We start from the raw sequence: 26,709 nt of genomic DNA, 5'->3' as shown, positions 1-26,709 counted from the left end.
CCCAGAATTCCTTATCTAAGCAAATTCACTTCTAAATTTGTTCAGATTAGCACAGGTCTGATCAGGGAGAGAAAAAGTTTTGGGAATTTAATTTTAAAAAAAAACGTTGTCATGGAAGCGCTAAAACTGGAATATTTTGAGATTAGAAAGAGTCTAAGATCTTGGTTGATTCAAACTCACATGGGTTGGGGGGTAGCCTTCCGGAAAGGTGATTACTTGTGTTTCCAGAGGACTGACTAAAACAAAACTGAGCTATGCTTAGATTGAAAAAAATGCTAGCAATTATTCGGTTTCATGAATGTCTATTTGGTAGACACTGATTGAGGCAGAAATAGACCACGAAACTTTGGAAACTCTATTACACAAACCATTGTGCAAAGCGCCACCTACACTCCAGAAAGTGACCATGAAATTCCAAAAGTACTTGCATAATGTGAGATACAGGCCCTGTAAGGAGTTTCTCAGAGCAGACATGGTTTCAAGATCACCTATATATAGCAAAATCAAGAATCTACAGAAAAAGGAGTTTGGAGGAAATATGGCTCACTTACAAATTTTTAAACAAAATTTTGACAAGCTCAAACAAGAAATACAAAATAGCCCAACCGTACAACAGCTTGAGAGATTAATTCTAAATGGACGGCCAACAAAAAGCACCCAGGCACCTCCACACATGAAAACTTATTGGGACTATACAAACTGAAATAGCTGCTTAAAATGGGATTCTGTACAAAGGACACCATCTCATAATACCACACAGCGTGAGGTCAGAAACGTTAAAACTAATTCACAGTGCCTAGCCGTATACTGATAGGTGTAAGAACAGGGCCTGGCATGAATGCGGTCATTGAAGATAAGGTACGCAAGTGTGAAATCTGCAATCAATATAGGAAACAGAATGAAGAGCAGCAGCAAAAACTATAGGCGACTCCTGACTGCCCTTCATCCAAGGTTAATTTTGAGCTATTTTAATTTAACAGGAAAGATTAACTTCTTGTTAGTGGACTACAACCAATTTTATTTTATTAATTGTGCCATTGCAGAACAGGCAGAAGGAACTGCTATGAGAACAAGATGTGACCATGTGATCAGCAATCCCTGGAGGTTCAGAGATGTAGTTACTGACAGATGTCCAACACCGTTGGGTTTTAGTAATTAGCTAGATTACTGTGTGGTGGTTTGTTTTGGTTGACAGTCTACTTATCTGCATTTGATTTGATTTGCCTTTTTTTTTTTTTTTTTTTTTTTTTAATTATTAAAAGGAAGCTGTAACAGTAGCTAAAGGAGTAAGTAGATATTGACCCCAGTCCTGTGATAACCTTTTTAATGCAGAAATAGGTCACATGGCGGAGGCCAGAAAACCAAGATCAGTCTCTGAACGATCTTGTGTCTCATACCTTTAGACAGTCACAGGTGCAATATTTTGCTGTGATCCTTTCCCTCCCCTGTATCACTTTCCCAATTCCCATATCACAAGTGTGTTGGTTGTGTGTTCATATTCTATACAACAGGGCAAAGGTCTATAAAATACTTCACTCCTCAACTTGTGTAAGTCAGCATAAGCTCTATTTCCATCAATGGAGCTATGCCAGTCTAAACCAGCTGAGGATCTGGCTCCAAGATCAGTTTGCACATTGAAGCCAACACATGACAGTCCAAAATGCAAATCCCAGCTCATTTCAGGAGTCATTTAAAATAGAAACAGATCAGAACAGCAGATCATCAACATGTGAGTATCAGACTTGTCTGGCCACCAATACTAGAAGCTGAATGACTGAGCACACTTTTAGAAACAAAAGTGTGGGATTTTCAGACGTGCTCAGTGTTGGCCTAATTCTGCTCCCTCTGAAGTCAATGTTAAGACTCTCACTGAATTTAATGGGAGCAGAGAATTTAATGGGAATTTAATACTGAACCACCTTTGAAAATCCCACCCAAAACTGGCAATGAAAAGTTTAACTGGTACAGTGGCATTGACCAACAAAGAGTAAGACATTTGTTATAGCTGCTGCATTATCAAATGGACAGAGACTTACCAGCATGAGCTTTGAGTAGATGAGTTTTCAGACGGCTATTATAGGAGGACTTGAAGGGGCAGAGTTTGCAACGGAATGGTTTATGGTGTCCGTGGTGAGTCTGCATATGGCGATCCAAACTTGGCAAGGGAGAGCAGAAAAAGGAAACACAAAATATTAAATAACTTCAGCTACTACTTCATATGCCAGGCTGAAAGCCTAATGGGCCAGACTCTGCTACCCTTCTTCATGCTGGGTACCACCTTAATCCAATGAGGCAACTTGCAAAGCAAGGTAGTATCTAGCGTGAGGAAGGGTGGGAGAACTGAGCCCAACGTTATGCAGAATGCAAGCCACTTAAACAGGATAATTGAGAAAAATCTGGTGTTAATCTTATCCAGAGTTAAACAGGATAGGTGCTATGGAACCGAGCTGGTTAAAAAAAAACAAAAAAAACAACACAGCAATTTTTGGTTTGGCAAGAGTCTTTGTGAAAAGTTTGCCCCATTTCCCCCTCCAATCAGCAAGTTTTGACATTTTTCAACCTGCTCTACTGAGGAAGCCTTCTTTTGGCAAAGAGAATAGAAACTGGTTGGTCCGTTCTGGGGAAGATGCCAGCAGGCTGTGCAGGAGCCAACCATGGAGTTCCAGGAGCAAAAAAAGATGGTTTGAGAGAGAGATTTGGGAGACAGTGCATGGAGCCCAAGAAGAAAGGGTGGGTAGCAGGGAACATCTATGCTAGGATCTTCTTTGTGAGAAGTCAAAGCAAGAGAGGGGGGTAAGAAACCCTTTCAGATTCCAGACTCTTTCTAATCAATCTTTATATAACAGCTCAACCCAGAATTACATTTGATTTAGAAGAATGAAGCACTAGGTGAACATCATAACATTTGAATCAGAACCCTGGAGTGTGGAAGCTTCTCTAAACCAGCCGATCTTCCTGAGTCCACAAATCTCAAGAGAGCAAGCACCACTTTAGGCTGGGCTAGACACATCCCAACAACAGCCTCTTCTCATGGCATGTTAAAACTTTTGACTCTTGTCCTAGTTTCAGCCTGCGTGTGCACGCGGTGCATGGCAATAGACTAATGGGAGGGGGAAATAGCCTTTAGCCTCAGAAGTGCTTCCGTTTTATTTTCAAATTTGCTTACATTTCACTTAAACTGGCAAATTCATACTAAATATCAGCAGCTTCACACACAATGCAGGGGTTCCTGCTGCATTTTTCATCCTGTACTACCACAAAAAGAGCCTGACCTATGAAAATGCCTGTCCACCGGTGCAAAAGCTGCACACTTAGTCCATTCAAATTAACACTGGATAGTAACCAAATGTACAGTACGTCTTTATTTACAGGAGCACTTCATAGCAAAATAATTTTATTGTAAATTCAATAAGGAGATATAATTACTGCCATTCCAGTGAAATTAACGTATCTGCTCAATGAATAAAATATGCTGAGCATCCGTTTGTGTCGATACTTCATATAACAAAGCCCCATCTTAAATACCTGACACGGAAACAAACTTGCTTAACAATTAAAACAGATTGCCAGTCCAGAGACGTATAAAATAGAATACTAGTCCATACAGGACCGCAGACAATTAAACTCAAACCATAGGCCCCACCTCCAAGATTCTTTTCCAATCAGTTTTTTAGTTTTTTTTTTTTTTAAGCTTGCACTACGGATTTTCCTCTCTCCCAATTCCCTATTTTACCCAAGTTAAAGAGATGACGTAGATTGCACCTATTTCTATGGCAACCACAAATTCACAGAACTCCACCTTGATCCTCCCTATTTAATCCCAGCACTTTCTTCACTCAAGAGCAAGTATAACACTTGGCAGGGAAGCGTGCAGGCAACCTCAGTGCTAGAGTTGTGTGTGTGTGTGTGGGGGGGGGGGGCGGGTATTTTCGTACAGAGAGCAGTGGTTCTCGCTACACTTTTAAAGTGGCACAATCTGTATTCCACCAATGCAGTTCTGCCAGGGCCTGACGGTTCAGTATGGGAATGCCTCTGCTCAGAAGCGGCCCCCTGGGCCCAACACACACTCCCTGGGGGATGCCCTGTCCTTTTACCTCTCCGAGCCTGTAAAACAGATTATGGTTATAACCTGGCTTGGGGTGCTGGTGGAAGTGTCGCCTGTCTAGAACACAAGCTTTGTTTTCTGTATCCTGCTCTCTCCCTAGGTATGGATTTGGTTGCAGAGCAGACACACTTAATCCTGATTTATGATGCTGTGGATGATGCCACAAATTTTTCAGACAGAACAGAGCATGGATTTTCCCTCCTTCGCTGGATGAGTAGGTGTCTCCTTGGAGGATAGATGAAGCATGCATGTGTTCTCAAGCCTGTCCATGGGGGTTTGGTGAGGGGGAGGGGGAAATCCTACAAAATACATTTCTTTGCGGTGGGCCTTAAAGAAGTAAGTTTAAAAAGCCAATTAAGAAGCTACCTCTCTCCCCAGTCTAAGAAAACCTTTACCACATACTTTGTGAGAAGTTTGCTTATTTCTGCTAACACCTAATTTGTTGCATCAGAAAATGGAGTATGTTGTGGAACTCATTCAGAGAAGAGCCCTGTACTCTTGTGGATAATGTTTTCATAGAACAATTTACATACCACAATAAGTTCAGCTCTTGAGAACTGCTCAGCATTAAAGAGACTACATCTCTCTAAATCAATCCAACAAAACTCCACCTCCAACAACAAAAATATCACACTGCTATCTGAAAACTGTTGCTACAGGTAACACCCAGGTTCCTTATTTATGAATATTTCCCTCTTTTCTTTCCTGTTTATTTCATGAATTTGACAGCACTGTGAAGAAGGTCAGTTTCATTGTTTCCTCTGTGTAGGAAGTTTGCCGCTTTTGTTTGTGTGTGTTCTTCCCCCACAGAAAAAAGGAGACTGAACATTTTTTAAAAAAATATTAAAAGAATCAGAGACATTGGTAAGGGGACTCAGAAGAATGTGAATACCTGAAAACTAGAAAAAGGGGGGGGAAAGCAGTTAAACAGTAAAGGTGTCCAGTTTTCAAGTGTACCGTGCTCCCTTTAATGTCAGCACATATGAAAGCAGTATCACTGGTCTGTACTTCTATTGCAAAAACTTACTTGTGCCTGAAAGCAGAGACAAAGGAGCAATACTGGCAGCTGTACTTGTCTTCACGGGTAAACATGGCCAGAGCCAAATGACTTCTCTCATGAGATCGCAGACCCTGCATAGACATCAAAACCCGGTCACACTGGCTGCAGTGGTAGCCCCCAGGCCTGGTTTCATCTTCCAAGGATGCTCCAGATTCAGCTTCTGTAAATTCCACCATGCCATGGTCTTTTGCTCCCACAAAACCCTCCAAAGTTGTGTTTGAAGAATCTTCCGCTTCCTGCTAAAAAACACATACCCCCCCAAAGCCATCAATTCTCTCTCCCTTCTGCCTTGGGTCTTCCCCATGTGTTAACTTTACTAAGATTCCCTTTTCAGAATGTCTCCTGGAATCCCACTACATCTATGTTCTAAAGATATCCCTGCACCGTTCCCATATCATCAATGGCTTTCTTCAGGAAAAGGTCCCACAGTTTCAAATCTAGTCTAAAAAAAGACTAACTCTCACAACTGGCCCTAAGTAATATTGTCAATGTCAGCACAAAAGCCATGGAATTGGAGTAGAAACTGAGCTAACAACGATCTAAGCCCTGGAGGTGGATCCCCTAAAACAGGTTAGAGACACAGAGGAGGGTGGTATGGAGGAAACTTGCATTGTCCTTGCCTCTGGACTAACCCAGACCTCCCCTTTCAAGGGCTGCTGAGCAGACACTTTCCACCAGCACTAAATTCACGAGAGAGAAACAACAGGCACTCTAAGAAAACACTACTCCTCTTCAGAAACAGTTACCTGTTTCTTGTTCCCTTCCCTTAATATTATTCATCATGGCACATATTTTGTTGTGATCAACAGCTTAAAATGGGTTGAGAGGGTGGCCCCACGTTCATTTGACCTTGGTTTTCAGCTTTCTTGCTCAACTACTTAAGTAATTTCCTTTTGCTCAAAAAGATGGCGACGATCCTGTAGGCTACGCTTGAAAAGGATAGCTGGGTAGGAGAAAAGGGACAATCTCTTTTGTAGCATCACGTAAGCAAAAAGGGAGGACAGTGAAAGGACAACAAAATAATAAAAGCCCTCTTAGGTAGAGCAGTTCAGACCTTTCTGGATTTAGTTGCCCTATAGTAGTATGCAGTAGGGGTTATGAAACAGGGGATTGTGGGGTCAGCTCTGCTACTCAACCCACTCTGAATTCTCACTGCAGCAAAAGGAATGTGTTCACAGCTCCTGCCGCATGATTGCATGCACACTCCCCAGTTGATATCCTGAAGAATCTGCTGTGACGTAGTAACCCCCAGTCCTCCCCTGCACACCAGATTTCCTAGAAGCAAAAGTCCATTTGCACATGAAAAATAAAGTGAATTTACAATTAGCCTCTTTAGTTGGGCCAATGGTTCAGGTAAATGACTAGTTAGCCATCTGAATGGCTGTTTGCAGATACAAATACCCAGTTTGCTTGTGTCATTGTAACTATGCATGCAAGCACGTAACACACAATTTCATGTACTTTTGTGTGGACACACTTCAGGTTTCCTCTTCTGAAAATTTTGCCTTCAGAGGCAAAGACAGTAGAAAAGTAGCCCAGAATAGCTGGACAAGAGCTTCCCGCTCAGAGGCCTACACTTTCTACCATGGACAAGACAAATTCCTTTATGCAAGAGAAATGGGATCTACTCAGTGGCAAAAAATAGTCTTCATGTCCCGAATCAAAGGTAGAAGAAAGTTGTAACTAACATCTGAAAAATCTAGCATTAAAATAATCCAGAGACAACACAGAAAACTGTTCATTAGATTTGGATGATGGTTTTAGTAAATCAGTACCTAATCCAAATTGAATTTAATGAGAAAGTCTGCCCACCGGCTTCAGTGAGCTTTTTGATCAGGCCTTAATCTCAAACAAACACATGGCCAGTTCTTATAATTCTCACCTTTACGGTAGCTGTCACAGAAGAGACATTCCCATACTGAACATGCTTGCGAAGGTGATTACAGATGGCTCGAAGGGTGGGATGAACTTCCACGCAAAATTTACATTTGTATCCAACAACTTTTCTCTCCTTAAATTTTGATACATCTTCCAAGTGACCGAACGTCTGTTGGAACACATCACTATAATCAACATATACACTGAAATTTGCTTCCAGAACTAACTTAACCAAAAAAGAGAGAGAGAGAGAGAGATTACAAACATACCCTGCAACAGCATGGATTTTAAAACCAAAAACAATTAGGCAAGCCATTTTTGTTTGTTCAAATGGAAAAGAAAAAGCCCACGCTCTTGGCACTTTAAGAACAGAGGTACAGATTTTGCAAAGCAGCCTAAATGACTTAGCCTTGTTGCCAAGAAGGCTAACGGCATTTTGGGCTGTATAAGTAGGGGCATTGCCAGCAGATCGAGGGACGTGATCATTCCCCTCTATTCGGCACCGGTGAGGCCTCATCTGGAGTACTGTGTCCAGTTTTGGGCCCCACACTACAAGAAGGATGTGGAAAAAATGGGAAGAGTCCAGCAGAGGGCAACAAAAATGATTAGGGGTCTGGAGCACATGACTTATGAGGAGAGGCTGAGTGAACTGGGACTGTTTAGTCTCCAGAAGAGAAGAATGAGGGGGGATTTGATAGCTGCTTTCAACTACCTGAAAGAGGATGGATCTAGACTGTTCTCACTGGTACCAGATGACAGAACATGGAGCAATGGTCTCAAGTTGCAGTGGGGGAGGTCTAGGTTGTATATTAGGAAAAACTATTTCACTAGGAGGGTGGTGAAGCACTGGAATGGGTTACCTAGGGAGGTGGTGGAATCCCCTTCCTTAGAGGTTTTTAATGCCCGGCTTGACAAAGCCCTGGCTGGGATGATTTAGTTGGGAATTGGTCCTGCTTTGAGCAGGGGGTTGGACTAGATGACCTCCTCAGGTCCCTTCCAACCCTGATATTCTAAGATTCTATGATACATACACATCCATTAACATAGATGGATAATATGTGTTTAAATCCCTTAGGCTGCTTTGCAAAAATCTCCTCTCAAGTTTTCAATTACCCCTTGTTAATGCCTTTAAAATATGCAGGTAAAACATTTGCATAGTATGAACTCTGAATTTCTGCCTAATGACAGAGCTTTATTAATTTTTAATTACAAGGCCAAATTATGTCATTGGGTGACTCCAATATAAACTATGAGTCACTCCTTCGCAATGGTAAGTAGTTACTCCAGATTTACACCAGTGAAACAGAACAAAATTTGGTCCAAAGTTCATACGGGGCCTGATCCAAAGCCTGAAGTCACTAGAGAGACGCCCATTGATATTAATAGGCTTTGGTTGAGGCCCCTTGTCAGCTATATTACCCACATTATGCTGACACCGAGCCTTATTGAGTAGGCTATTCCTGAGAAGGAAATTGGTGTTATTACAAGGGATGATGACTGGGGGGATTGGGAAAGAGACAGAGGCCAGGGGCCTTGTAATAGAAAGTCACATAATTAAGTGCCAGATAAGGAGACTACTCCCAGGAGGAGAGGAGGAAACAGAAATCCCCTAGGAAGCTCTAGAAAGGGATACGGAAGGGGGCGAGGGTGGGGGGGTGTAATCGAGCTAGAACGTTCCATTGAATTATAGAAATCATCGGCACACTAAGTCACTTGCTTGCCTGTAGCTGTTTGGCTGCCAAAGAGCACATGCATGTGGACACTAATAATAAGCAGCCGGGGAGGGGTGGGGGGTGTTGAGAGAACACACACACACACAATCTCTTACCCTCTCTTGTTTGAAATCTGCAAAAGCACCATCTGCATATTTCTGCTTGCTCAAAAGCTGTTTCCTCCTCTCTTGACGTTTGGCACGCTTCTGGAATTCCTCATTGTGACTGTTCAAGTGTGAGGTCAGTTCTGCCATGCTATGCAGTTTACTATCACAGTGCTTGCACTGGTAGGCAGAGCTCTGAGAACGGGTGCCACATCCCAGTATGGTAAAGTCTCTCTTCAAATCCTTGCTGTGGTGGTCAGTGTAATGCATACACAGCAGCTCGGCTGTGCTGAAGGACAGTTTGAAACATTTTATGCACCTGAAAGGAAGCCACTCAATTTCCTGAGCCTCATTCTCCACCTCAGGCTTTTCAAAATCATTTCTCTCCTCTCCTAGAGTCTGCTTTTCATGCTCATCAGCATACACAGCTGTAAAGTAGCCCCCCAGCTTGCTCGCATGCTGCTTCTTAGGGAAAACACCAGGGTGACGCTTCATGTAGTGGGACACAATGCCTTTTTTGCTAAAGGACTGGAAGGAACAAAGCGAGCACTTTTTCTTTTCCACTGCCCTCCTCAGCTCCTCGCTCAATTGAGGAGAGGTGTCTTTGGGGGGAGACGGAATGATCACTTTACTGGGCTTGTCACTTACCGTCCTGGAGGCTGCCAGGCAATGAGTGTAATAAGCGTCAATGTCGTGCCGTTTCTGGTAGTGTGCTGCAAGCCCTTTGCGGATGGGGTTTGTGTAGGAACACAAAGCGCATTTGAAGAGGTTGTTTTTGCCTTCGGGCTGCGCCCGGACATTGTTGTGTTTGATGCGGTAGTGCCTGGCTATCCCCTTCCGGGTGGAGCAGAAATATTTGCACAGCTGGCAGCGGAACACCGTGTGAGACACGAGATGAGAGCTGGAGAAATGAGAAGCTGGCATGGTGACTTCTCCGATGTCCTCAGCAGCAATTTCCGGAGAAGCCTTTATTTCGGGGGTACCCTCCAGCTCCATGGATGCAGACACCTTCGGCGGTGACTGCGCAAACACGTCAAATTCAGGTTGGTTGTGGTATTTTTCATAGTGAATTTTAAGCTTTTCCAAAGTGCCATGGGTATAAGGGCATAATTTGCATCTGTAAGCACCATACCCTTGCTTGAAAATCCTACTCGTTTCTTCCACATCATTCTGGGCCATGTCATTAGACTGCTCCACGTCATGCACAAAATCCTCAGCGGTGACCTTTATTGACGGATGCCGTTTCTGGTAGTGTGTAAGGACACCGTGGATGCGTGTATTAATGTATGGGCAATGCCTGCACTTGTACACGGCTCCTGGGTTAATGTCTATGTCCTGTGCAAAATCTGCAGCTTTAACTTTCATGCCAGGATGTTTTTTGCCATAATGCGTCAGGAGGCCATGCAAGTTATTGTATTCGGACTGACACACCGTGCACTGATACGGCGTGGAGGATATTGCAGGGTTTGCAGAGGCCAGCTGGACATTTTTTTCCTGGGGAAGGCTGGAATCTTCTGCACAATCGACATCCTGTTCCACCTGTGATGTGGTTATCTGGTCTTCAGAATTAACCCTGGTCCCGACTTCATCGGACGGGGTCCCAGCTTTCTCAGCAGCGTCTTTCTCCTTGATGATATCCAGCAACACAGACTCATCCCCATTCATGGCCCAAGGATGAAAAGCCTGATAGTGATTCGTAATATCCCAAATGGAAGATGCTTCAAAAATGCAGTCTCTGCATTTATAGGTTTTTGCCTCTGATGGCATCACTAGGGCTGGAGGGGAAGGATCTGGACCTGCCCAGAGTTTAGTGGCCATGTATGTATAGTCAACATAATGCTCAGGATGTCTCCTTTGGTAATGCACGAGCAAACCGCTAGGCTCTGTATGTGAATAAATACACCATTCACAGTGATAACCAGCTTCTATTAAGCCATCCAAAAATGCCCATCGTAAAATGGATGTAACTGTGGCCTTCAGGCTTGGGTGGTCTTTCTTAATATGCTTCCTCAGTGCGTAAAAATAAGGCGACGTGTAGGAACACTGCCGGCATTTGAGAGCTCTTAGTTTAGCCTTGTCCCGCTCTGCATTGGAAGTGGGCGTAGGCATGCTGCTGGACAATTTTTTCTGGCCACGATCGCAAAGGCTCCTAATTGTGGCCGTGTGCTGTCTGATCACATCTGCGTTGGCTTTGAAGTCACGATGCTTCTTTTGATAATGAATGAGCACGCCTTTAACGGTCCGATTTCCATAATCACAATGCTGACAGAAGAACATTTCATTCTCCAGGGGAGCCTCAGAGCTGCCCCTGTTCAGCTGCATAGATGCTGGTGGCCTCTGAATGCCAGGTGGCATTTCACCACCCCTCATCATTGCTGCTGTCGGGGGGGTCTGCCTAATGTATTTCGCAGTGACCTTTATCTCTGGATGCCTTTTCTGATAGTGGACGAGCACTCCCACCACCGAGCGATTGCTATATGAACAGTGCTTGCAGTAGTAGAGTTCAGTGGTGAGGTCTGGTGGTGGTGGTGGGGGAGGTGGTGGCTGCGAAGCCATGTTGGACAGTTTTGGGGAGATGGGAGTTCCCAGCTCAAAGGACAGTTGAGCCAAGGCAGAACCCCTGTCGACAGACACCACCCGCATGGTCTTCTGAATCCTGAAATATGAAGCCTTTTCTTCAGGGTGTTTTTTCTGATAATGCACCAGAACAGAATGCATGTTAGGGCTTGCAAACGAACACACATCACAGTCATACACCACAACGCTATTAACTGAAGGCTCTTTCTGATTTTCACATTCTGGACTAAAACTCTTCGAAGCATTTTTGTTAAATGTAGCAGGCACGCCAGCCCCACGGGCCACTGGAGTGGAAGTTGCCATGGTCTTGGGAGCAGAATTCAAGATCTCTCTCAGTGTTTGTGACTCTGCATTTAACCCTTCTTGCTGCTCGACTACGTAGCTTGAAAATATCATTGCATTGTTAATTTTAACAGTTGGGTGCATTCTTTGGTAGTGCGGCATCAAGCTTCTAACATTCGGGCTAGTGTAAGAGCAAAAGCGGCAGCGGTAGATCAGATCGGAATGATCAAAGTTGAGTACATTCATAGCTTCAGGATGATGCTCACCATAATGCTGCTGCAGGTCTTCAAAGTTGGTGTAGTCAATGTAACATTCAAGGCATCTGTACACAGCACTGTGATCATTAGGGTCCAAGATATACCTAAAGCTGAACTTAATGTAAGGGTGCATCCGTTGGTAGTGGGTGCTAACACTCCTGGCAGATTTGTTGCTAAAGTCACAGTGCTTGCAATAATAAAGCCGTCCAGAATCATTAAACTCTGCATTTTCACTGTTTTGATCAGATCCATACATACTCGACTGGCTGCCCAAAAGAGATGCATTAGGCCCTTGGTGATCCTTCATGCTGACAGAAGAGCAGTAATAATCTTCCTCATCTTCAGATAAAGTTAGCTCAATTTCTGCCCCATTGGTGGAATTATAATCATGTGGCATGTTCCTGAAATTAGTCTCCTTCTGAGAATCATTAGTATCTCTTCCCCACATTTGCTGGGGTGCATAGGAACTAGACACCTCCATCAATGGCTCTGTTTGTTCTTCTTCCTTGTCCAATTCTACTTCTATCTCCACTTCATTGTCTTCCTCCTCCTCTTCGTCATCCTCTACATTAATCACTGCATCTTCTTGTTGCTTGTTTTGGTTGATTTTGCTCTGTAAGTTGCTAGCTATTTCATCAATTCTAGTTCGCTTCTTCACCGGTGATAGATCTAGGGGAAAGTCATTTGTCAGTTTTCGAGAGGCCTTAGCTACAAAGTTATTTTTAGATGATAACCCAAGAATTGAGGTCTGGCTTTTCTTCACAGTGCTGGAGGCAGCATGGGCATCCACCTCACTCTCTTGTTGAGCATTGGATGACGGTCCCTCGTATTTTGGCAAGTTATCACAAAAAGAATGCTTGTGTTGTTGATGAACTCGGAGACCTTTCAAAGTAGTTGTGGAGTAGTTGCACAGTGTGCATTTATAGGGGTGCTGCGAGTGGGGTTGAGGTGACTGCTGCTGTTGCTGCTGCACGGATTCCATCATTCCACCTGACTTCCTGCCATTTATATTTCCACTTTCATAAGACACTGTGCTTTCATTCAGAGAGGAGGCTATGCTTTCACTCTGGGAATTCACAGCATCCCAATCTGATGTTGTACCTGTATGACATTGTTTATGAGCTCCAAGTTTTAATGAACTCTTACAAGTGAAAGGACATTCATCGCACTTGTATACTGCCGTCTTCCCAGACAAGTGGATGTTCTCAATATGGCGGGAGATGCTTCGGCGGTGCATAGTGAGGAAAGGGCAAAAAGGACACTGGAACCTGTTCATGTATCTTCTAAAGGGTATCCCCTTTGTTTCCAATAATTTGTTACCATCAGATCCCATCAGCTGCTCTGCAGACATTCCTGAGGTCTGGTGATCCATGGAGTTCAAGCCGTTCTCACTGTCTATTTCATTTAGCTCTTCATCAGAGCTAGAGTCATTTAGCATACTATTAGTTTCCAGGTCAGCAGAAGAATTTGTCATGTCAGCTATTCCATAGCGGGATCTGTCAGACAAATTAACCATACCAGAGTTATGAGGTGACTTAGGCTTCATTTGAGGATAAGACACAGAAGAAAACTTTGAAGATGTAGAAGAATTGGGTCTGATAAGGGAGTTACTCATAGAGCCTCTGAAGTTTGAGACATTGGCATTCGGCATCTCACGTCCTGTAGCATTCATAGAGATATAGTTGGAGTTTGGGGCGGAGTTCGGCGCACTCTTGTTCTGCACATCAGGCAATCCGGTTCCATCCTGTTGCTGTCTCAGGCTTGACAGTATTTTTACCATGCTGCGATGCTTCTTCATCATGTGGTCACACCAGCGTTCCCTTCGAGGGGTCTGATAGCTACACCATTCGCAGCAAAAATTGCCCCTGGACTTTGTTAAAGGCTTGACCATGGATTCCAAGATGCTACGCTCTACTACTTCAGCAGGCAGCTCCTTGCAGGATTCCTGCACCGGCACGGATGCAGATGCTGATTCAGATATGGCAGCTGCAGCAGCAGGGGGAGTTGAACTCTCCTTTAGATTATTTTTGTGATACATTTTCTGGTGCTTAATAATCCTTGCACGCCGTGGCGATTTATAGGTGCAGAACTGGCAAGAGAAAACTTTGCCAAACCCTTCATGCATCATGATGTTGTAATTTAAGGATCCAGCAGCAGGCGGCCCCACCGAGCTCCCTCCAGCTTGTGTGCCATGCACTTTTCGGGTATGTTCTATGAGAAGGTTTTTGGATCTGAAGTAACGCACACAGAATTTGCACTGGAAAAACTTATTTGTTGGTTTAGGATTTGGGGCCATGTGCTGGCTATAAAAACTCTGGCTATGGCTATAATAACTTCCAGTCCCCATCTGAGCTGCATTTTGCCCTAAAAGAAAAAAAAACCACAATAAATAAATACATACAATTTCTTCCCCACCTACCACTCAACGATATAATACAATATTCAACAAAAATCACATCCCATTGGGTACATCAGTAGTCCAATGCATGCAGTGCACTGGACTATCTCATTTATGATTCTCTTCTGTACCTACTGCAAAACTCTGATATGTGGGACGTCATGTGGAATATGCATTACTTCTAAAATAAAGTTTCTTTAAATAAACACACTAGTTTCAGAAGTTCACCAAAAAAACCCTACTTCTAAAATTCTTGATGATAAAAAAAAACAGATAAAGCCCCATTTCAGTGGTTACCTACAAAGCAGTAATCAGACCTGATAAGGCAGTAACTAGACAATGCTCACTTTGCTGTCATTACAATAAAATTAATGAAAATTACAAATTAAAATATGCCAAGACAGGCAACAAGAAAGAGGGGTTTATGTTTACCTGCAATTTCATCTGCAATTGTAAATTCATCCTTGACAGAAGAAAATTCGACCTCTGTCTGGTTGCTAGCATTCATGGAGCCAGACCTTGGCTGGCTAGGACTTTCCTCAGAAACATCTGTTGGCTGCAAAAAAGCAGTGTGAACATCTTGAATGTGAGCTTTAAGGTCTTCATAGGATGGAGCTCGAAAATCGCAGCCATCGCACTGCAGCACCTCCATGGTCCTGGATAATACTTTTACATCAGGAAATTCTGAAAGAAAAGGAATGTGGGAGAAGCACTTGTTACAGAAACACCATTCTGTGAACTGTGACTAGTAAATAAAATCAAGCTTGTCAGCACTAAGATTTAGTAACCTCCAGAAATGCTAACATTACAGAAGCAGGAACTCAACTTTTACTCAATATGTTGAAAGGCATCAAGGAAATTCAAATTAACAGAAAGTCCTACCTAAATGGCTCACGAGTTGCTGAGCTAGGCTCTACAAATATTCAAGCCTTCTGACAAATGGATGTTGATTCAGTAGACCATGCCTTCTTGGCTTTTCCCTTACTCAGGTTCTTCCTATATGGGCTTATTGTTACATTGACAGTCTATCTCAAATAAAGACGAGGGAAGCACACGTGATTTGAGCAGCTCCATTACTTCCAGCAATTCACGCATTGAGGTTTACTATTAGAAAATAACATTTCTGCCTCTTTTCGACCAGCACGAACCTTCCTGTAGATTCGACAACTACTGACTATTTCACTGCCAAAGACTAAAAAGCCTCCACTGGAAACTTGCATTTTCAATTAGTTTAAACATCTAGTCAGTTTTGACCTTGATGGAAAAAAGAGACATTATGGCAGTGAAAGATCTGGATACATTAACTTTTGATAGATTGTTGCACAACCCCTAAACAATTCCACCAAACACAGAAGAGAGCTACATTCTTGGCTGGACTTCCCATAACTATGCTCAGAGTATACCCTGTCTCTGGAATCAGGATTTTGATGGGGTGGTGGATGGGAGAGGAAGGGATTTCTGCTCTCATTTATTAAAAACATTGCAACAGCACAATGGAAATAAGAATAAAAAAGTCCCCAAAGTTTCATGACTTCCCAGGATTCCTCAACAAACCCTAATTTGATATACAACGTGACACACTGATCTTGGTAAAGTCAAGTACTGTAGTTCAGTACATGACCAGTTAATCTAGTGAGACATAATTGTGGGGGAGAATTTGCCTCTGTGCTCAAAATTTATGGACTGCTGTAGAAGAAAGAATATATAAACACAGGGGAAAAAAGTCAGAGACAGAGGTCCTCCTACTTCATATGTTTCTTGGGCACAGTAGCAACTTATTATCTTAATGAATGAATTACTTCTTTAAGTTTCCCACATGCTCCACTGGGCTACATTAACCTAGGACTTCCAGAGGTCTGATAGAGGGAACGGCAGCCAAAATATTTTATGATGAAAATTCCATTCATTTCTTGTAGAATATAAAATTACTTCTACAGCAAGATCAAAGTCCAATAATATTATGTCAATGCAATAAAAGAGGGCATTGCATCAGGATTTTACATACAAGAATGTTCCTCCTGATAGCCTGCTAAAATAAACTTCTGTCAAGTCAAATTCTGGACAGACTGAGCACACAGACACTCCAGAGGTTTACCTACACTACTGTGCACACGGCATTTTGTCCTTTTTCTCCTTAGTCCCCCATAAAGAAAAGGAACACTGCACCAGCTTCTTTCCAGCTAGCAAAGCCACAATAATCAAGATACTCAAGTTTTTTCGTGCAAGTACCAGACCAAATTGTGTGGAAGAGGTTGCTATCTCTGCTCTGGATCAAATTACAGCAGTGAGTGAAGCCCCACCCCACGTCTCCTTTAGCACAGTCCATTAGACCTGAAAACAATTTTTTTCCATGGAGCAGACGACTCCTGCATTTAGAGCACTTCACAGAAAAGCAGATCATCCAGTTTCCACTGCCCATCCCCCAAAGCTTAGTCCTTTCATCTCAGCCAAACAAGCCACAGCTCTGCTGAATGTGTTTATCACACTTTCAAGAGATATGAGCTCCTGCGTCACTGAAGCTTTAAGACTCACTAAGCTGCCCTAGTCCTCTGAGCTTTAGGAGCAGCCATTTTAGCTCAGAGAACTCATGCACTCAGAGGCTGAGAGCTCCTAGCTTGTGCACAACATGGCCTCACTTATCTGAGCTTCATCTCAAGCACACACGGTTTGTTTTTTTGTGTGTGTGCTAGGTTGATGCTAGAAAAAGCATCATCCTAAGAACACTACTTGCCTTCTTCTTATGATTTGCTTTTTCCAACAGAGAATGAGCTGTTCCCAGGCCCTGTCAGAAACAGCACCTTTTCTCCCTAACTGATCATTTGCAAAGATCTCTGAAGGTTCTTTTATCCCATGAATGATAAATGTGTCAATTAGTGCCAGCACAACAGTATGACTGAAGCAAGACACTTGTCCAAACTGTCCTACAGACTGAAGCAGCACACAGCATGCCCTCTGAAACGGGGAGGGGTATGGGGGGAAGGAACCCTCCAGAATGCCTCAGCCTCTTGAGAGTCGTCCTTCTATGCACAGAAGACATACCATCTGACTCTGCTTGCCAGATTCCAAAGTCTAATGACCTTTGTTAATCACCAGCCAGCCTGTCTGCTTCAGCAAACTCTGCCAGCAGACACACCCTTCAACACAAAGGCTGTAGCTATTCCTTTTAAAAGAGGTTCTCTGAAGCTCCATTGTGTGGAAGAGAGGAAAAACAAAAACCTTTTTCCTTAAAACTTCAGTCACTTTAGAAAGAACATAACAAAAGGCTTGCTACTGTGTGTCTTTTGGGAACTTTTAGACCAGTTTACAAAATAAAAACCTGAAGGAAGAAAAATTGAGGTGCTGAACAAGATAAACGCAACGGTTTCAGCAGTGCACAGTTAGAGCATCTATATTATATAAAGTTACCATTCTTGAATATTCTGCCACTTTCTGAAGTTATTCTCAAGGATGCTAGCTAGCTGTTGTCTACACAAACTCAAACCAGCAGTCTCCTTGTTCTGCTACAAAGCAAATTAAAGGGTTATGAGATCAGTAAAAGCTACTGATTTTTTTAAAAAATGACGAAAGAGCCTTTCTAATGGGTTCTAGCTTTAATGTTACTAGGGCCTCTCCCACAAAAGCAGCACTGAGTCATAGAAGAGGTTAATCTCACAGCAGATGAAAGGAACAAACATCCTCAGGTACAGTTGAATGGCCTTCAATCGGATGTTTTCACCAAGGCATGTACTGAAATCACAATGAAACTTATTTTGTGAGGCAGTTTGCCTTACTATTTACACATTTCTCTTTAAAATTCAAGCACTGTGTGAAGGAAAAAACCAGAAACTTGTAGTTTGGGCTAAACTATCCAAAGAAACTGAAATGTGATACATTCTTTATTTTTTTCCTTGTCTGCAAGGGATATGGAACCGAGAGAGACCCATCGATCAGCAAGCAAAAAAGAGCACATTTTCAGTGCCGATGTGGATACTCTGTCAAGATATGCACCAAATAAAGGAGACAAAGCAAGATTTGCACAATTGTCCATCATGAGGCAGCAAAGGCAACACTTTCTGTAGGTTCACATACCAACACTGCCTTCTGCATTCTGATTTTTTAGTAAACACACAATCTGTTTTTTTTTTCCAGATATTGTGACAGCAAGATTTATTTATTTTTGTTACCAAATCAGCAAAATCAAAAGCAGAACAGGAAGCTTCTGAACTACCAAAGCAAAGTTTTAAACAAACCAAAAACAAAAAGCCCCAAAATAACAAACCATTCAAGGAATCCATACATAGTGCAAGACCTCTAAAGTATTCCAACCCACGCCTTGTGACCATGCTAACTACGATATCATAGCTTCTAAAATACCCATATTAATGTCAGACTACTCTCCTCATGCAACTAGGGAAAAATTGAAATTAAATATACCACTGTCTAAGTTTGTCTAAATTTGTTTGGTCTACATAGAGTGCAACCTTTTCTTAAATTATATGGCTGTTTCATATGAAAAAAGAGTCATTCTGATTTTCCAACTGGAAAAAAACTTGAGCAAACAGATTCCCAAGTTTTTGTAGTTTTAAAGCTTCAGGTTGAAGTCTCCCATTCTCTCTACCTTTCTTCTCCTAGAGCTTGGCAACAACTGAACTTCAGTACAAATAGTTTTGAGGGATTTATTTTTTTTTTTTAAGTGTGTGGTTTTGGCTTCAAAATACAAAATAATTGTGAAGCCTAAAGTATTATGACCTCAAAACTGAGCTTCTAGGGTTGACTACCCATCTGTTCTGTTTTGAGATGGAGTCACCAGTGCTTCTACAAGTTAAGAATACGTACATGAACAACCACAACTGAAAAGGTCATGCCGAGCACACACAGAACATCCATCCAGCTCAATTTTAGTATCACCACATTTAAAAATGACTACTCCAATTTTCGGAGTTTTCCAACATTCGGAAGATCAGAAACGTCTTTAGACCTAGCAAACAGAAGGCAAACACAGTTTTCATTTTGTTCACTTTAAATTTTATTTATTGCCAAGGTGAAGCTGATACAAAGCCACCCTAGGGTTGTACAGTTTATTACAGACGCACCACTGCTAAACCTGCTACAACTTGACAAAATTTCCTTGGAGACTCATTTTACTTGGCCAAACAGATCAGCATGAACAAAGGGTTTTAGTAGAGATTGGATTCGTGCGTTTGAGCAAACTTCTCCTCTGACAAAGTGCAGGAGGCCTCAGCATTGGTCTTTTTTTTTCTTTTGGTCTGTTGGAGCTTAACCTCCCAGAAATAAACTATGAAACACTACAGCAATGTGATTCACCAGCACCTAATTATAGACATTACAAAATCTTCAAGAAATAGAACTTGAAATCTCACGAGTAACACCATAGGGTATACGTTTTTTCCTGACACAGAAATCTAGATTTTAAAAGATGCCAGTATTTTACAGCTGCAGAACTGTCTCCTACTATAGATTAGATTACTAGTGAAATGCTTTATTTAGCCCATGCATGTGTGGCTTCTGATCTTATTTTCTTAAGTTGATTTTTTTAAAACACTATCTACATTTAACCATTCAAAACACCAAGATTAAATGACCCATTGAATAAAACGATGGGACTTTCTAGCAATGGAAAAGCTGACATGTTTGAGAAATGTAAGCCTGAAGGGTGCTATAAAAAGGGTGTGTCTTGTCATTTATATTCTTCACAGAATAGAAATAATGAGGAAATGAAAGACCAAATTTGTGCCCTCAGTTATATCCATGCAATCTCACTTGAGTCAGTGGTTTCTTTCAAAGACAACCTAAAGTGGTTTCTTTAGCAGCAACCTCAATCCTCTCAGGACCTTTGTCAGAATTTTTTTTCTTCCATTTTGTATTAGGAATGAAAAATAAAATCTATTTTCTTCCCTTATCTTTTTCATTTTTGTGGGTTTGGATGGTATTACATAGGTGGCAGTAGCCCACTTCCTTAGTTAATTCAGGGTTCCAGTTTGGATATAGTGTAGACTCTAAAGCTAAATTCTGCCTTCAGTACATGATATAGACTATACAGTCAAACTCCCTGTATGTTAACCCAATGGTTAAGTCTTCTGCATTACGTTTTGAAAACAAAATGTATAAAAAATAGGTGCATCCATCAGTCAAACACAATTCAAGTTGACTGTGTATGATGGTCATACATGCAGCATCACCACATTTTGGCCATTAGGCACTTATCCAGCTTCCTATGTGATCTCAATTTACCCATATTGAAAAGGCATAACATATAAGACAGCATGAATAATCAAGAAATTCAGAAAGATACAAAAGTGTCACAAAACAAAGGTTTCAGGAAAAGAAACTTTTGTGATCAGAGATGTGCTATACCCCAGGAACAATAAATAATAAAACCACAATTTGAATAGCAGCAATAAAAGACCTAAACACCCCTGCTAGTGTTTGGATATACATTTTAGACAATATTTTGAATGTGGCATGAGCTTCAAGCCAGGTTTCACACAATGAAGTCTACCTAGCATATGCTGAAATTCTGGTTGACTACATTGTTATAAAAACCAGGCACTATGAAGCTCCACAAGGAGCAAGAAATGCATGTGAGCACACACACACACACACACAGAGACAGACACACAGCTAAATTCTATTCTGGTCAATTGAGTTGCATCTTCTTTCTTATCAGAGGGGTAGCCGTGTTAGTCTGAATCTGTAAAAAGCAACAGAGGGTCCTGTGGCACCTTTAAGACTAACAGAAGTATTGGGAGCATAAGCTTTCGTGGGTAAGAACCTCACTTCTTGCATCTGAAGAAGTGAGGTTCTTACCCACGAAAGCTTATGCTCCCAATACTTCTGTTAGTCTTAAAGGTGCCACAGGACCCTCTGTTGCTTTTTATCTTCTTTCTTGTCAGTGGAGTTGCATCCACTTATACCCGTGCTTAATTTGGCCCTTTACAGTGTGTGAGTCCATGTCACATACAAATCATTTATAACATCAGGTCAGTGCAATGCTAATAAGAGAGTTTTCAAGCTACTAGACAGCTTGCAAAACCTTCTGTCCTTAAAAGGAAAAAAAATCCTATGTGAGAACTGTATTTTGATGAGACAGAGAGAAACTTCACAACAACAGCGTTGGGAGTTGGGACATAAAGTACTTAGACCTTTCAGTGAGCAAGAACTTAAATTCTCAGAAAAGGGTGTTTTCTTCTTGAGACCTTGACACTCACACATACAGAAACCACTACTGCAAACAGGTCACAGCAATAGATAAAGTGTTACTGGCTCAACCTGTTCTCCAAGGCTATGTCTTCACTGCAAGAAGGATGGGTTTCAGCTACAGCAGGATAACTGACACTTGTTAACTATCCCAGTTTAAAACCCTAGTGGAGACAATCCACTGTTGTTTCTACTGCAAGGTACCCAGGCAAGGTCCACAACATGCCTACACCTACAGTTCACTTTGCCTAGCTACCTTGCAGTCAAAACAAACAGTGCTTTGTCATCACTTGGGTTTTACAGTAGGACAGCTAACACATCTCTTAGTTATCCGGTGGTCAACACACTTTAATTTGGCATTGAAGACAAAGCCCAAAATGATCTAAAATAATTTTGAACCAAAATGCTACTTGGAAAGAAACCAGGGGGGAGTGTGGGTGGGTAGGGGTGTGTTTAGACATAGGTTACTTGAATTCCATGAGAACACCAGATGGTTTTACTACTTTGAACTGCCCTAATACAGGCAGTTTTCATGATAATAATTCAATGGATTTTTCGCCTCAGGATTCCAAACATATGAATAAGAAGAATGACTTCTCCTTTAAAAACAGCTGAAGTTCCTGTCTGAATTCCTGGAGGATATTTCAAAATTGTAAAATTAAAGGCAGATTGCAGATATGCTGCCACATCTTAATTTAAAAAAAAAAAAAACAAATTGAGGGAGTTTATTAAAAGCTGCAAAGTTTGGTTCTGGACACCTCTCTCAGCCTTCATCTATTGAAGTCCAGTTGCCAGAAACCAAGTGCAAACTCAGGCCTTGGGCAACCAGACTTCATCATAACAAGATCAAACACAGAAACATTGTTTACAAGTCTCCCAAAATTAGATGCTCAGGCCTGTTTGACCCCCAAAAAGTTGCAATCTCAGTCATCGCTGCCATGTAATTCAAAGGATAAAAGAAGACCCTCAGAAGAATGCCTTGGGGAAGATAGTTACCCTTACAATACCAAAAAGGGTCTGGAGACAGGGGTGCTGGAACAATTTACATAGTAGGGATGCTAAGAGTCATTGAACCAAACTGTAAATCCTGTATACGATGGAAACCACTTGAAGCCAGATGGTGCGGCAGCACCCCCCACATGCCTAGTTCCAGCACCTATGTCTGGAGAGGTGAATGAGAAGAATTTGATCCTCCAGAAAGATGTGGATATAATGCACTTTTTCTTCCCTAAAAATTTAGGTAGTTCCTTACCTGTGTTATTGGATAACTGTAGCTGGGGAGAGGGGGGTGGGTGGGAGGAGACTCTCTCTCTCTCTCTCTCTCTCTCTCTCTCTCTCTCTCTCTCTCTCTCTCTCTCTCTAGGTAAAAGGAAATTCCCTGGAATCAATATGTAGAATACTTCCTTGAGCATATATTGCAAGAAGATCCAACAACTGCTTTACTCAGAGGGGGAAAAGATAATTTCCTAGCAGGTTCCTTTAGTTCTCCTATACAAGCCCAGACAGGAGGGTTTGCTTCCTCTTCCCAGCAGGTGAATAAATAAAAGTACTGAATCCTCTTCCTGGAGAAAACCCTCCAGGGAAATAACTCTATTAAGCCAGGTTTGAGATTCTAGTAAGTGCCTTTCAGAGGAAGATGCTATTAGACAAAACCATCTTCCAAAGGAAACATTAAGCTAATACATTTTGTAAGAGCCCAAGAGGAACGGGCGATGACAGGAACAGGACAATGGAGAAAATCTAGAGGGCGAATGAGGCCAGTTGTCCTATTCACATGCTCAGTGCTCAAGGAAAACTGTCTACCTCAGTGGCACCCCACTGACTTCTCAATAACAGACATTCTCTTGCAAGAGGCTGGTTCATTGGCCCTCCTGTGAACACTCTGGTACCAGAGCCAAACAACTAAACTGACTTGACTTTTTGCACCCGCCTCCTGAGTGTGCTTCTCACATTGTAGAAAACAACTAAAAGATCTTTTTTATTAATAGCAAGTTGGAGGGTCACCATAAATGCCAATTTGCACCATGCAAACTGTTACAGGAGCACACACTCTGTGTATATATAGTTAATACATAAGGTGCCTGGAGACAGTGCTCAGGAACACAGCAGCATAAAGCCGGGTTTTGTAGAACCAATAAAACTACTTGTTGTGCCCTGCAAATAGTTTCCTCTAGCAGCTCATTACACAATGTGTTACAAGACTCTTCAGCATGGCAGAACCTCATTAAAGTTGGCTGTCTTGCCAAGAAAGTCAACAGTGAACCCAAGTCAGGACTACCAGGTTATATAATCAGGTTCCCTCTGTGGTGAACTGGCTATAGCTGGCAGGATAATGCTCTCTGCAAAACAGTCCAAAGAATAAGGAAGGGCAGAAACATCACACAGAAGAACTGTACACTCATCTCTGGTTACTCTGCTGCTCTTAGTAATCCCTACAATAGACAGACACAGATACTTCCTAACCCAGCCATCTGACCATTTGTCCCAGTCACAGTTATAAAGGTCTGACTGCTTAGGATGCATGATTGATAAGCTATGTGTGTGCATTAGGAAAGTCTGATTTTAGTATCCAAGAAGCTCGATTTACACAGGCCACATGCCGTATGTAGACTTTACTCTTCAAACTGATGACACAGCTAGGCCCAGCTCATGTATTTGCGAGATAAATAAAGATCCCTGAAATACTACGTTATTTTATGGGCCCAGGGATGTGAAACTTTGTGATGGCCATAAAACAGGAGGTTCCATTTCCCCAAGGTCAGCCAGCATACTGATTCCAAGCCAAAAAGCAGAGCTCGAATCTGGTCCTGTTGCTTACAAAAATCCTCAACAAGGAAGAACACAGAATAATGAAAGATATGCCTCTCAAAGACTAGACAAACGGGAGTTCTGCTGGAGAAGTGTTCCATCTGCCACCTTGAGATCTAGATCCATGCAATATAGCATCAGTGCTACCAGAGGATTTCTAAACTGGGAGATGTGAGGCAGGGGAAGAGACACAAACTAATACTGTGGCCGGAACACCTAAATAAATTCCTCGGGTTGTTTCTAACAAGTGCTATGCAATGCCCAGTTGGGTACGAGTACTAGGCTCCTAGCTGGATGAAGTTCAAAACATGGGCTGAAACCCAGAACTACACATGGATCAGTTCCATGGAGAGCATCAAGACTTCATTCTACGGACTCCTTTCTTCATGAGCATGAACTGAACTAAGTGGCTTCCCCATGAACTCAACTAAGTGAGGCCTCTAGAGTGGAGGGTGTGGTTTTCTTAATCAGCATTCCAAAAGCTCTAGATGCCTGTAAAGATTGATCATCTTATTACTCCTATTTCAAAAGGGTTGACCTGTCTAGAAGCCTTCCACGGAGGATGAGAAAGGGTAGTTACTAGCAAGGTTTTAACCCTATAACTGTCCAAATTGCAAGTGATAAAACCTAAGCATTGCCAACCACCAGCCATGTTCCAAGGCACCAATAAGTCCAATTAAATTGGAACCTGGTTGACAAAGCCAAGTAAGGGGCAGCCTATATGTTGTGTAGTGTTATCTCACTAAGATTCAGAGCCCATGTCATATGTATAAGGCCTAGGAGTACTGTCAGTGGCTGAAGTTTCCCTAGGGAACAGGAAGTCTCTAAAGATGACTATTTTGATTAGGCTTCAAGTCCTCAGGTAGAAACAGCAATTTCTCTACTCTTCACCACAATCTTAGGAAGCATTCCTCTCACTACTACTTTACTGCAATGCTTATTTCCTGATATCCTAAAGTCTCCTGAAATGCCACATGCCTTGGACAAAGAGTGGAATCTTCTGCCAACTGGCCAACAAGTTTCCTCAGGTCGATGCAACATACTGCTGATCAGTTTATAATGAAACACAGGACGCAATATCATTTGCCCATTGAGTTCTGGCAAAATACCAGCAAGGATCTCTTCCTAGTCATAGCCTCAGGCAGGATCAGAGAAAACAGTTCAGCCAGTTTACTTCCCAGTGCACTTCAAAAGATGGAGTATTTGACAAACTGCCATTAGCACTTATCTGGACCAGTGTTAACACTGGGTTACACAAAAGCCCTCTCAAGACCACTTTGCTGCATCTAGCCAGGGGCCGTTCCTTTGTCTCTTTGGGGATGGAGGTTACCAACAGCCATCAAGTCTCACTCTTGACTCTACTGACCACCAATGCCATTGACTAGATTGAACTAGCATGAACAGGAACCCCTGCTGGTGTCCAAGAGAAAGCTCTGCCGCTTGAGGAAAGGCTTTGTGAAAAGCAACAGGTCCATCTCATGACCCCAGTGCCATGAGGTGGATGCCAATTATAGTTGGAACATTCCACCAACTCTAAAGACAACATCTTCAGGATCTCTTTGTGGCCCCTACTCTCTGCCTACTAGAAGTTTCAACTCTTCAAGAGAAGGAAATCTGCATTAGAATGAAAGGGGCTGCTTTCACCTCTTGGAGATGGGAAAAATTAAGTTCTGATGACATCAGACCCTCATACTCCATGAGAATCTTGCTGGCTCATTCAGCTCAGTTTTTTTTCCTTCTGCCTCCACTCACTGAAAGGAGTGAATCAGCACCAGTTTCTGCAAGCTGGTATAGGAAGACTATGCGTAAAGTGTTTTTAAAAGGGCAATAAGTTTTGGTTCAACTTTTGTAATTTGTATAACACACAGGCACCATATGTTGTCTAGACAAAACTAAACAAAACTCTGTTCTGTACTTAAAACAAATTAAAATAAAAAAATTTAAAAATGAAAAATGATAGCATTGCCAGTAATAGCTCACAATACTAGCTAATTGACTGAGATTAATGGAACATCTCCAGCCAGCAAATCTTTTGACTAGAGAGGCATTGGACACATTAAAGTAAGTAAAAGCAGCATTGCCTTGCCCTGCCCCATAAAAAGGGTGTCTTCAGCAAAAGAAGTGTGCACTCCATTACACAGGTGATTGTTCAGATCAAGTTAAGAAGAGAAACATCTTTAAACTGAGTTATATCAAAAAAGGTAAGATGCCAGAGCTCTAATGGAGGAGTTCTATCCCAGTTTATTCCTTTCTGCCTTAAATAAGCTCTTTGAGGGTCAGTCACTGAGATCCAATTTCTTTTTCTTTCTTCAAAGAAATATCCAAAAAGGA

At 42.1% G+C, this 26,709-nt stretch overlaps 1 protein-coding gene across 2 annotated transcripts in view; it reads right to left on the bottom strand.

The window, feature by feature from the left end:
* ZNF462 (zinc finger protein 462) overlaps window positions 1-15,044 on the bottom strand; it is a 58,728-nt gene extending 43,684 nt beyond the window's left edge. The window contains exons 1-5 of one of the 2 annotated variants that reach the window (XM_065406472.1): window positions 14,806-15,044; window positions 8,872-14,339; window positions 7,048-7,212; window positions 5,133-5,236; window positions 2,037-2,155 (exon numbers count right to left, since the gene is read on the bottom strand). In XM_065406472.1, the coding sequence (XP_065262544.1) occupies window positions 2,037-2,155; window positions 5,133-5,236; window positions 7,048-7,212; window positions 8,872-14,339; window positions 14,806-15,025 (6,076 nt within the window). In that variant the 5' untranslated portion in view covers window positions 15,026-15,044. The remainder of the gene's footprint in view (window positions 1-2,036; window positions 2,156-5,132; window positions 5,237-7,047; window positions 7,213-8,871; window positions 14,340-14,805) is intronic. The other variant, XM_065406473.1, reaches the window with a different exon arrangement.
* Between the last annotated feature and the right edge of the window lie 11,665 nt (window positions 15,045-26,709).

Source organism: Emys orbicularis, chromosome 6 (assembly GCF_028017835.1).
Source record: "Emys orbicularis isolate rEmyOrb1 chromosome 6, rEmyOrb1.hap1, whole genome shotgun sequence".
NCBI classification, from domain to species: Eukaryota; Metazoa; Chordata; order Testudines; family Emydidae; genus Emys; species Emys orbicularis.
Note: the sequence above shows the minus strand (reverse complement) of the source record. Positions and strands in the feature narration are given on the sequence as shown.